Source organism: Adiantum capillus-veneris, chromosome 19 (genome assembly GCF_014529385.1).
Source record: "Adiantum capillus-veneris isolate H3 chromosome 19, ASM1452938v2, whole genome shotgun sequence".
Lineage (NCBI taxonomy): Eukaryota > Viridiplantae > Streptophyta > Polypodiopsida > Polypodiales > Pteridaceae > Adiantum > Adiantum capillus-veneris.
Genome location: NC_140949.1, coordinates 17,938,426 through 17,949,924, shown reverse-complemented (window position 1 = coordinate 17,949,924; position 11,499 = coordinate 17,938,426). Strand labels below are relative to the sequence as shown.

General features: G+C 43.9%; 1 protein-coding gene across 2 annotated transcripts; it reads left to right on the top strand.

Annotated features, from left to right (window-relative positions):
- The first annotated feature begins 3,725 nt into the window (after positions 1–3,725).
- LOC147433639 (uncharacterized) lies at positions 3,726–6,483 on the top strand. 2 transcript variants are annotated; one of them, XR_015185284.1, is made up of 4 exons: positions 3,744–4,197; positions 4,335–4,406; positions 5,154–5,388; positions 5,503–6,483. XR_015185284.1 is itself a non-coding variant. In XM_086490297.1 (3 exons), exons 1-3 carry the CDS (start codon positions 3,885–3,887, stop codon positions 5,237–5,239), a joined length of 471 nt encoding a protein of 156 aa, XP_086346423.1. In that variant the 5' UTR covers positions 3,726–3,884; the 3' UTR covers positions 5,240–5,392. The 2 variants fall into 2 exon arrangements, 1 of the variants encoding a protein (XP_086346423.1); XM_086490297.1 differs by lacking the exon at positions 5,503–6,483 and having other exon boundaries at positions 3,726–4,197; positions 5,154–5,392.
- Positions 6,484–11,499: the final 5,016 nt, after the last annotated feature.

Here is an 11,499-nt window from a genome sequence, read left to right as displayed (position 1 = left end):
TGTAGTCTCCTTTATCAACACCCCTGGCTGCCAGCACAGCTGATCCGCCACAAGCCCCACACCCTTATACAACCTCAATCCTCTACTGGCCAAGACGCCAAGAGTTTGGATTCAATACATGTCCCACTTGCCACAAGCGCTTGTTGAGCCACCTACTCCTCTACCGCTGCCTATCCGCCACCCTTGATCCCGACGGACTCCATTTTTGCATAGTTGCGGCCCTCCACACCACGAGAGAGAGAGAGAGAGAGAGAGAGAGAGAGAGAGAGAGAGAGAGAGAGAGTCCCACATCCATCTCCACACTTTCTTCATCTTTTTTGGTGAGTCAGTGGATGCTACAATGTTGAGAGCTCCAACGTGAACATCCAAGCTTTTTAGCTTTCCCAAGTTTTTACATCTCAAACTCCTCGCATAGGCAAGAAAAAAGGGGTTTTGCAAGGGGACAGGTGGCATTGCCTGCTGGTACAGTGCTCACGGCAACGATCGTGCAAGGCGGGTCTTCAATTCAGTGTTTGGGAAAAGTATGTCTCAGGTTAATATCATGCCGTTTTTAATTTCAAAAATACCGGTTGAGGGCAAGAGAAAATGGAGAAATTATGTCCCAAAATAGAGAAAAATAGTGTTAAAACCTGCAAAATAAACCTAATTTTCAAAATTTCCTCTTGGAAAATAAAGGAAAGCAATTTTGTATGTTTGAAAAATTATTTTTCCAAAACACTGATGTGATTGCATTGGAGGATAATCATTGCCAGTAGAGGGTATTGGCCTTGGTCTTGGAGTTAGCAATCCTTTACTCATTTGAATCCTCCTTGGTGTTGCATACCTAATGTGAGCCCTTTGCCTCCCCCTAGAAATGATGACTCCGGTCTCTTAGTCGTGATTATTTACTTTGGCTGCCTCCATGACGTGTCTCCATTGTAGGACTGTCTCCATGTCATTTTGCTTTCATTTAGAGCCTGGCCACTTTGGAACGGCTAAATAGCCTTCCAGCTTTGTTTGCAAGTCAAGAAAATCGGTGGCTTCAAAGATAAAAGCTTGATTTGACTGAGTGATGAGACAGATCTTGAGCAGGTTCTTGCTAGCCGACAGGGCCTCAAAAGTCAACCAAGTCAACCATGTGAAAGGCTATGCCCCTTTTGAGGCTCTTAACTACCACGATTAGATAGGTAGAGAGAGAAGATCCGGCTCCTGCCCGGGCAGAAAGCAGGCTCGCTGGTACACGCGACCAGGCTCTTAGCCTCTCACATGCTTCATTTTAATACTACAAACTAGACATGCAGCCTGTGTGTGTGTGTGTGTGTGTGTGTGTGTGTGTGTGTGTGTGTGTGTGTGTGTGTGAGAGAGAGAGAGAGAGAGAGAGAGAGAGATTTTTCTTCATAGTGACGTGGTTTGAGACCCGTTAATCTTGAGACCAACTAATCCCGACTCTCAGCTATTAATTTTAGGCAAACCTTATCCAATCCAAACATTGTTGGCAACAAGTCGTCATGTTGCATAGCAAGTTAGAAGAGAGAGAGAGAGAGAGAGAGAGAGAGAGAGAGAGAGAGAGAGAGAGAGAGAGAGAAGAAGAAGATCACAAGAGACCTAAAAATTTTAGCCGATGAATGCTGATTCTTGAACTCAAGGGCTTGCATGCTCACATACTTATACAAGGAGAGGGGGACATAACTTTTAATATCATAGAAACAATCACAGTGACCTCAAAGGTTAACGGGAGAGAGAGAGAGAGAGAGAGAGAGAGAGAGAGAGAGAGATTATCCTTAAAGGTCAGATTGACCTATGGGACCAAGTACAACATGTAAATTGCTTGAAGACTATGGATATAAGGGTGGCCACTAACAAGTTGAATCCATGAAGTGGCTAGGAGAGAAAGGTATGTAGGCCATGGTATGGGCTAAAATGTGGGTAAAGCAAGTTCAATGTAATCAAAAGATGAGCACTCATGTAGGGTATGATGATCGCACTCTCAAATAGTTAAGGGATATAATTAGCGTACAAAAAGAGACTCTCCTCCATGTAGTGCCTCAATGCTCTGTCTCACATTTAAGGGAGTGGGAGCTAAGCCAAATGGCTACTATGGTATAAAAGATGGGTAAGGGCAAGCATGTGAATGGTTGAATACAGTTTTCTCTTTCAAAGAAGAACATGCATGTGTGCTCCATGTGTGTATATGTGTGTGTATATTTTGCAGCACGCCCTTTCTTTTAGCATGATCCCAAAACTCTTGCAAAGAGAAACGATTGAGTGAACTTTTTTTCTTTCATTGCCCTCACATTTTAAGGCGCCAATGGTGCCCAAATGTACACAAACAAAGAACATGCGCCTTACATGCTAGCTAGATCGAGTGCAATCCAACCTGTAAATTTTGAAATTTATCCACATATAGAGACAAAGTTGCTATAGTCGTGCAATCACCCCCAGGTCACACACCCATCATGAATATTTCCTTTGAGAAGCAAACGACACACTGCTCACCAAATCAGTTGTGCATACAAATGGCAAAGTTTCTTCTACTACTATGTGGTGTAATGTTGGCATGTTGGTTCATGGCCGGTACATGCATCCTAAGTGCCAACAAATAGCAATTGATAATTTAGTTGAATGTGATGCCCTAAATGCAAGACCAAAACTACACGAGAGAAGCATGGGAGAGCTGCTATTATGACCAATGCCTTGATTGGTAAGGATGGTGAGAGGGGATGCTAATGTATCTAAAGAATTCGTCGTTCAATGCAAACACTATAATCATAGAAGGATACCAGCTCTCTATTAGTCTATTTAGAGGGCCACTACCACTCAGCAGGGTCCGATATCAATTGTGTGAGGGGCACATCTCTAGCCTAATCGCAAGTTCGCTGCCTCCTTAGAGAGAAACATAGGATGTTAAAACAAGACATCATGCGAAGGGAGACCATTACTTAATTCATTCCCAAGAGACCTCAAATTGACTTGATGATTCTTGAACACACACATAGATAGAGACAGCGGGGGGGGGGGGGGGGCAAACTCGCCATGACTAGGAGGAGAATGTTGGAGCTTGGCATGATCAACTAGAAGGAGATTTGTCCTTGGTCATTCCACAAGAATGTGGAGAGTAACTACTCTTCATTAGTTGTTCGATCTTACACACACATAGATAGAGACAGTGGGAGGGGGACAAACTCTCCATGACTAAGAGGAGAATGTTGGAGCTTGGCATGATCAACTAGAAGGAGATTTGTCCTTGGTCATTCCACAAAAATGTGGAGAGTAACTACTCTTCATTAGTTGTTCGATCTTACACTCAAAAAGATAGACATATTGTTAATCCAAAAGATAGATTTGTGCTTGGTTGATGTGAATGTGGAGGGCATGTAGACCTTGTGTGTTGTCATACATTGTTATCTAGAAGTAGTTATAGTGATGGTTGATGCACAAGTATATTAAAGAACTATAACCGCTCACATGAGAATCATAGGCAAGTTTGCCCACATTTTTCCTCCTTGTGAAGGGAAGGAGAACAATGGTTGTTTCAATTGACACACATGTAGCAGAGTTGCCAAGTGGGTCACATACTAGTATAAGTAATCTAAGACAAATTTTTAGAGGAAGGACTCAGCAGGTAGGTTGACTGCGTGCACTCTTTATCGAAAAGGAGAGGAGGGAGGACTGAGGAGAGAAAAGTATGTGTACTTTTCTCTTTTTCTGTTACTACCAGAATAAGAACTCCAAGTCTACTGTAAGCAAACCACGACGTGTGGAGTATAGCTACTTGTGGGAATTCTTCTCTCTGTCTATATCTCCCTCCTGCGCATGCACGCAGCCGGACATTCCCTCTCTCTCCCTCTCTGCGCTTGCACAGAGGCAGCTCAATCTTCTCCCATGGTTGCTCGGCCTCGGTGACCATGACGCTTGCAAAATCTGCCTCGGAATCCGCCGTTACCATAGGACTGCTCATCGGCGCTGCTGCATGTGAAGTCTGCGGCGGTTGGTGCATCTGGAAATGGCGCCGGGAAGGCTGGCAATGGTGGGTCATGCTCATCGGCTGCATTGTCCTCATCACCTCCGGCATCCTGCCCACTTTGCAGAAGGAAGAATTCAACCGCACCTACGCGCTCTATGGTGGGTTTTTCATATGTGCATCCTTCCTCTGGGGATGGGCACTCGACAAGCAGCAGCCAGACCTCTGGGATTGCATCGGTTCTGTCATCACCCTCGGTGGGGTGCTTCTCATTATGTTTGCCCCCCGTAAAGCTACCTCAGAAACTTGATTTTTTGCTCTTGTTGCTTTATATTTACAATTCTCCCATGGAGGCTATTGATTTTGTTGAGTCTGAGCATGCATGCATGCGCAGATGATCGAGACATCAGAGGCACGGGGCGCCACTTTTCATGTGTCCTGGGGTCGCCTTCTACCGAGCTCTCTAGTAAGATAATATACTTTTTGTTGTGATCATATGTTATTGATCATTTTTCATCCTGCATATAAGTTATTGTTGTCATTCATGATTTGCTTCAGCATGCATTTTCATAATTTTATACTTACTGATGCCTCCTAAATTGTGTAAATATATGCCAGTCAAATTTGTATAATTAGTCGTGTATCGGTGTAGGGCAAGTGACTTGAATGGGTATAGTATGAACAGTAAGCTTTCCATTTAATTAGCACCAGTTATCATGTGCTTAATGTATACTTATGAAAAGCGATATAGCTATGGCTAAAGTATTCAGCAGTGATTTTATCCTGCTTTCATCATGTTTACCACAGTTGCTGCTGGGCTTTATCTTGTAAGGAGGCTGTTTTAAAATTTGGTAGTTTTTCCTCTGGAATGTTGAGAAGTGTTAAGCATGCATCTTGCATCTGCTGATGTGTGCATGAGTGTGTGCGGAATCAGTGTTGATAATATGATTTGCCAATCCAGAAATGTGTGGGGGTTGCCGTCATTGCTGACGCCAAGTCCAGCATGTATGTTTGATATTGGCAGAGTCTTAAGATTTTTGTATTAATCTGTTTTGCTGAATCTATAATTTGATATCATGGTATTGTCTACATGGGGTTTAGGTGTTGTGGGATCTCTCTCTCTCTCTCTCTCTCTCTCTCTCTCACACACACACGCACACACACATTCATTCGTCCATCCAACAAGCCTACATTTGTATTGTGTGGCTTGCAGGCAAGCCAGTGGCTTTCCATATCGTCTTCTGCCCAATATTGGACGGTAAACCTCCTCAGGGGAGCCCATTGGGTTTACCTTGTTGACATGTTGACTTTATTACAAGGAAAAGCGATTTTGTGCTATACACCGGCGATCATGTGACGATCGGGGCACACAGAGGCCCATCGTGTCCCAATTCGCGTTCAGGCACTTGCCTTTCGGGAGCCCAACGTCCCTCTCTTCCGCCTGCTGGGTAAGTGCACTTTTGCCGGGGGGAGTGCCATTAGGCTCCTTACGACTGCTTTAATTCAGTTTCTGTTTGGAACATTGTAAGTGCCTTCTTAATCCCGACATTCTCTCTCTGTAGGAAAACAAAAGGTAACTTCAAAGTTATAAGTGAGAATCAGTTAACTCCACCTGCCAAACCTGCATTGGGACCTTGATGACTTGCCTGCATTGAGGCCAGTCTGCATAGACTGGAGCGATGCGGCAGCGAGGGTGGGACAATGATAATGTGGATATAATTATGCCACAAACGGTGCACCAACCAGCAAGAGGAGCTCAAAAAGCCTACTGTAAATCATATACTGATGCATAACCGTATTGGTGGTGCCAATGGATCAGCCGATTTGAGTATTGAGGATCACCAAGATGCAAAAAAGGAAGTAACTACCTCTCAACTTAAACCAATCTGATATTGGCTTATCAATGGAAACTCTGGCAAGCATTAGAGTAAGGGGACATGCACGTAAGCAACTCCACCGCCATTGCACTTTCATCATGATGCATTGTTACCAATGATTTGGCACCCAAGAGTACATCTCACATCAGTATCTTGTTACCAAGTTGTTCTCGGGCAGCTCTTCCTAATGTCTTGGTTCAAATCCCTTGTCTTATCACGGGCTTTTCATGAGGTCACAAAAGAAAGGATTCTTTTTTTTTTTTTTAACAACACACCAAAGAGCCCACAAGGGGAGGTGCTTATCCCTTCCAAATATTAGCCATGGTCGGGCAAGGGCTGTGTACCATCAGGCAAGAGCCAAGCGTAGGCATCACCATGGCCACCTATTGATGCATCACATGTATTGTTTCCAACAGAGAGAACTCCTAGCAACAAGCTAGGAACCTCCTCCTCGGGTGACTCGCCCCAGGAGGAGGATGCACTCAAGTGTTCAAACACAAGAGCCCTAGCAACGTGAACACCAAGTGAGCACAAGGTGTGCCTCTAGAGGGGACCCGACGGGAGATTTGAACCTGCAAAAGAAAGGATTCTTTTTTTTTTCTCCACCCACTAGAGCCCACAGGGGAGGTGCTTATCCCTTCCAAATAAAAGAAAGGATTCTTATTATTGAGTTGCAAACATTCTCTTAATCTTTGCGTTTAGCTTGTTTAGCACATGCTCCTTCCTTGCCCTGTGCATCATACTGACCCACATATTAATAAAAGTGGTAATATAACCCACCTGTCTGCGAGCTGCAAGCACAGCTGAATGCATTTGGAGAGCGAGGCCCTCACTTTCTATCCAATAAAAACAACTTTTCCTACTCATGCTTAGCACACCTTGCAATAAGCAGAGTCCAACATAGGTGATCGCACATGGAAAGAGGACCTCACTTTGCATTTGATGAGAACAACCTAGTACTTCTTTGCGCTGCGCATGTTGTGCAAATACCCGGAATATCAACCAGCGTTTGATAAGTCAGCATACGGAATGCGCACAAGCAGCGTGCAATCAGCATACGGAATGCGCACAAGCAGCATGCAATCAGCATATAACAAATCAGCACATTGAAGAAGGACTGTGCACAACATTATGAATAATTGTGTTTGGCTCTCCTCCGAGTGACACTAGACGGTCAGGAATAATGACCATTCCTCCATAATCACTGCTCCCCCCATGGCTCCCAGTTCCCCCACCAGTCGCCATGCAGTCACAGTGATCATGGGGAATGGTCACTGACGGACCATTCCTTACTCCATAAGTGCACTCTGAGAGAACATCTAAACATCAGAGCGTCAGCAACTTGTGCTCTAGCAAATAGACTGTACCTAGTGTACGTACTAACCATCATATGGTTTCCTCCTAAAGTAGCCCAATCTCTTTGTATCCTATTGTCTTATCATAATGGGGTCATAATAGCAGTTCACGAGATGATATCTCAAACTGAAACCTCATCAACTTTCACTTTGGCAACAATGGCACCGCACTTGGCAACATGCTGAGCAACATGTCCCCTAAGTTCAAGTTACTTTCCAGCTATAATCCATTATCACAAATGCAAGCCTATAGCCTACTGCCTTGGTCCAAATCCTTCCTAGCATCCCGAAGGCTTATTGTGCTTGGTCACAACAAAGAGATCCATGATTGCATCTCTAGAGTAACCTCCTTCCTCGTTTGTTGAAAACTGCCAGGCTACTTTGTGCCCTCCCATATTGGGCATACCATGAGTACTCTCGACAAAAAGTAGGTCCTTCATCAATCTCATACCAACAGCAACCCTCTAGAGGTAGCATCAACGACCTGTGCACCAACCATAGAGGCTTTTGACGAATGATGTAAAGAAGTTGTGAGATCATCATCGCATCTAGCCCATTCAATGTGTGTCCTTTCTCCTATTTGACACCCTTTTGAATCTATCACTTATTCATTCCAAAAAAGTGGTTGCCTCTCTATTCTTCCACACAAGAATGTGGGTGTTGCATCAAACCAAGACGCAAATCCTCTACAAGTAGCACATCAAGGGTGACAAATGAGACATATCCAAAGGAGCCTATTATGATGTATCTGATGGTCAGTCACCAAGCTTCGGAACTATCCATAGACCCAAACGAAGGAGAGACTTGTGGCAAAGGATGGTATAGAAATTGTTTCCAAGGCTCAGAGCCAGGAAACAATCCGCCTACTATGAGCTTGACAAGCAATGCCAGCGTGCTCTACTTCTGTGGACCAATAATCCTCAAGCCTATCTCCTCTCTAGGCAATATAATTCTATCCCAATGAACTGGGGATCCTGTGTCAATGGAACCATCTAAACCATTCCACAGAATTTTGTGCACTAGGCATTGCAACCGTGCGATGACTCGAGAGTGAAAAGTCATGCAGAATGTGGTGAACCAAGCCATCACAAGAAATACCTTATTCACCCCAAGGGCTTCGATTTCCCTTGGCTTTTTCATTTTGCCTAACAAATCTTCCATCCCCCTGTTATTTTTCCCCTTGCCTAACACATTAGAAAAAATATGAACCCTTTAGGAGCCCTTTGGAATTAAGGTTAATTAGAAACAAGCCAATAGAAAAAGGGTGGTGAACACACTCTATACCCTCAAAAAAGTGTTGGAATTAGGGTTGCACAGAAACACTCACAGCTTGGAGAAGACGAAGGAAGCTCAAGGCACACAATAGAGAGTGTGTTACTTAGTGTGCAATGCAAAGATAGATAGCCCTAGAGTGATGGGCGTATATACAATGCTCGGAGGTTTTTTTGGAATTGGGGTTGCAGAGAAACACTCACAGCTTGGAGAAGACGAAGGAAGCTCAAGGCACACAATAGAGAGTGTTACTTAGTGTGCAATGGAAAGATAGATAGCCCTAGATTGATGGGCGTATATACAATGCTCGGGGAAAAAGAGGGAAAAAATGCCCCGGTAGTCCTAGTGCGTTCACACACATCACTACCACATGTATATGGTAACAAATCCCCCCTAGAGTGATGCGGTGAACAAGAGCTAGCACATGAGTAAAGGGAAGTGCCATGCCCTGAGGACATGATCAGTCCACAAAGGGGAGTAAGTCCAAAGATTTGCGGAAAGCTTCAAGCTTCTCACGAGACAATGCCTTTGTGAAAAGATCTGCAAGGTTGTCGTGTGTTGGCACATAAGCCAAGCTGATCTCTCCTGCTGAGAGCCTCTCCCTGACATAGTGGTAATGCACCTCAATGTGCTTTGTGCGAGCATGAAAAACTGGGTTCCTCGCAACTGCCAATGCTCTCTGACTGTCAGTGTAGATAGTGTTGACAGTGTCCTATCCAACACCCAAATCATCCATAAGGCGTCTGAGCCATATACACTCAACCGTAGCTATGAAGACTGCCCTGTACTCAGCCTCACAACTCAAAGTGGCCACAGTAGGTTGCTTCTTGCTCAACCATGATATACATGAACTGCCAAGCATGAAACAAAAACCACTTGTGGACACTCGCGTGTCAAAACAACCAGCCCAATCTGAGTCCGAAAAAGCATGTAAGTCTGGCGGCAATGATCCCTCCTTGGGATAAAACAAGCCAAGATGTAAAGTGCCACTAAGGTAGCGGAAAATCCTCTTGACAGCCTGCCAATGCTTAGACCCTGGGCTATGCATAAATCTGTTGACCTGTGAGACTACAAACTGAATATCTAGCCTCGTGTTGCATACATAAATAAGGCAGCCAACAGCAGTTTGGTAAAGAGTGACATCAGCAGGATCGCCAGCATCATGTAGACTCAACTTCAAACCTGTTTCCATGGGAGTGGCAATAGGTTTGCAATCCTCAAGTCCAAACTTACATAGCAATGTCTCTATGTAACTTTTCTGACACAAGGCAATACCACCATCACACGGCTTAAACTGTATACCCAAGTAATGATGCAACAGTCCCAAGTCTTTCATCTTGAAAGTAGCATTCAAATCAGCCTTAAATTCAGCAATATGTCTCTCATTTGGTCCAGTGATCAGCAAATCATCGACATAAAGAACCACAATGAGAAATACATCATCCTCACGCTTTACATACAATGTGCTTTTTGTTGGACTGTTTCGAAAGCCTCGTTTAACCAAATGAGTGTCAGCTTTCTCATACCAAGCACGAGGAGATTGCTTCAACCCATACAAAGCCTTCTTACATCTGCACACTTTGTCCTCTTGTCCTTTTATGAAAAAACCGCGAGGCTGCGTTACATAAACTTCCTCAAATATGTCACCATTCAAGAAAGCAGTAACAATGTCTGATTTCCAACCAAAATGAGCTGCCAATGCATATAGAAAACGCATAGTAGTCATACGACAAGTGGGAGCAAAAGTCTCTTCATAATCTATGCCTTTTTGCTGTGCATAACCCTTTGCAACAAGTCGAGCCTTATGGCGATCGATCTCACCATCCGGCTTGCGTTTCAACTTGTAAACCCACTTCGTACCAATGGCCTTTTTGCCAGGAGGCAAATCACATAAAGTCCATGTGTCATTTTCTATAAGCTCATCATATTCTGATTGCATGGCAGCCATCCAATTTTTTGAATTATGTGCTTCATCAAAAGACAGAGGCTCCTCAACATCATGTAAACTAGACACAGCCAAAGCATAACAATATGATGCATAAGATGCATGGCGAGAGCCTGTTCACGAGTACGACTAGGCAAAGGTGCATCCAATTTACTGTCACACAAAGTGTGCACCAGCCATTTTGGCATGTCTCTAGCCTGCTCATTTTCTGCCCTTTCCTCATCAAGTACATCATGTACATCTGCATCAGTAATAATAAGCTGATCTAAAACATTTTCAGAAACCCCCATAGGCTGTACATTTGCCTCATTGGAAATTACATTCGTATTTCCACCATTGAAAAGAGGAAACAAAGTGTCATAAATGTCCTGTGAGCTTACATTATTGTCTCTAGTACATGACAGCAAGGGCTGAACAGAATCTTCCACAAACACTACATCCTGAGAAACCAGAATACGTTTTGTTTGCGGATGATACAACCTGTAACCTTTGCTTTTAGCACTATAACCAACAAAAATACATTTTACAACCTTATCATCCAATTTTCTGCGCTGCACTTGTGGCACCAAAGCATATGCCAAACATTCAAAAGCACGCATGTGCTCAATAGAAATCTTTCTATCATGCCATGCTTCATATGGAGTAATAGACTGCAAAGCTTTCGTAGGACGCATGTTAAGTACATAAGTGGCACACATGATGGCCTCAAGCCAAAAAGAATGCGGCAAAGCTTGACTTTTGACCATACATCGTGCCATTTCCGTCAGTGACCTGTTTTTTCTCTCAGCAACACCATTTTTTTGAGGTGTATAAGACACTGTACATTGGTGTTTTATTCCACGACTAGCCAGAAATGCATTAAATTCATGAGACATATACTCCCCCCCTCGATCGGAACGGAGGGTGCCCATAGTACATTTCGAGACATTTTCAGCCATAGCAAGAAATTGTTTGAAGCACATAAAAACTTCGGTCTTCGCTTTAAGCGAAAATACCCATGCATGCTTGGAGTAATCATTAATGAAAGTCACGAAGTACAGGTAATTGCCCCCAAGGACGGAGTTTGCATGGGCCCACAAACATCACTATGCACAAGCTACAACCTGCATG

What these genes read in the sequence shown, in the direction of transcription:
- LOC147433639 (XM_086490297.1), top strand. Translation starts at nt 3,885, where the DNA reads ATGACGCTTGCAAAATCTGCCTCGGAATCCGCCGTTACCATAGGACTG. An exon ending in CGGTTCTGTCATCACCCTCG is followed by an intron (nt 4,198 to 4,334) that starts GTGGGGTGCTTC and finishes ATGCATGCGCAG; the next exon opens with ATGATCGAGACATCAGAGGC. An exon ending in GCCTTCTACCGAGCTCTCTA is followed by an intron (nt 4,407 to 5,153) that starts GTAAGATAATAT and finishes TGTGGCTTGCAG; the next exon opens with GCAAGCCAGTGGCTTTCCAT.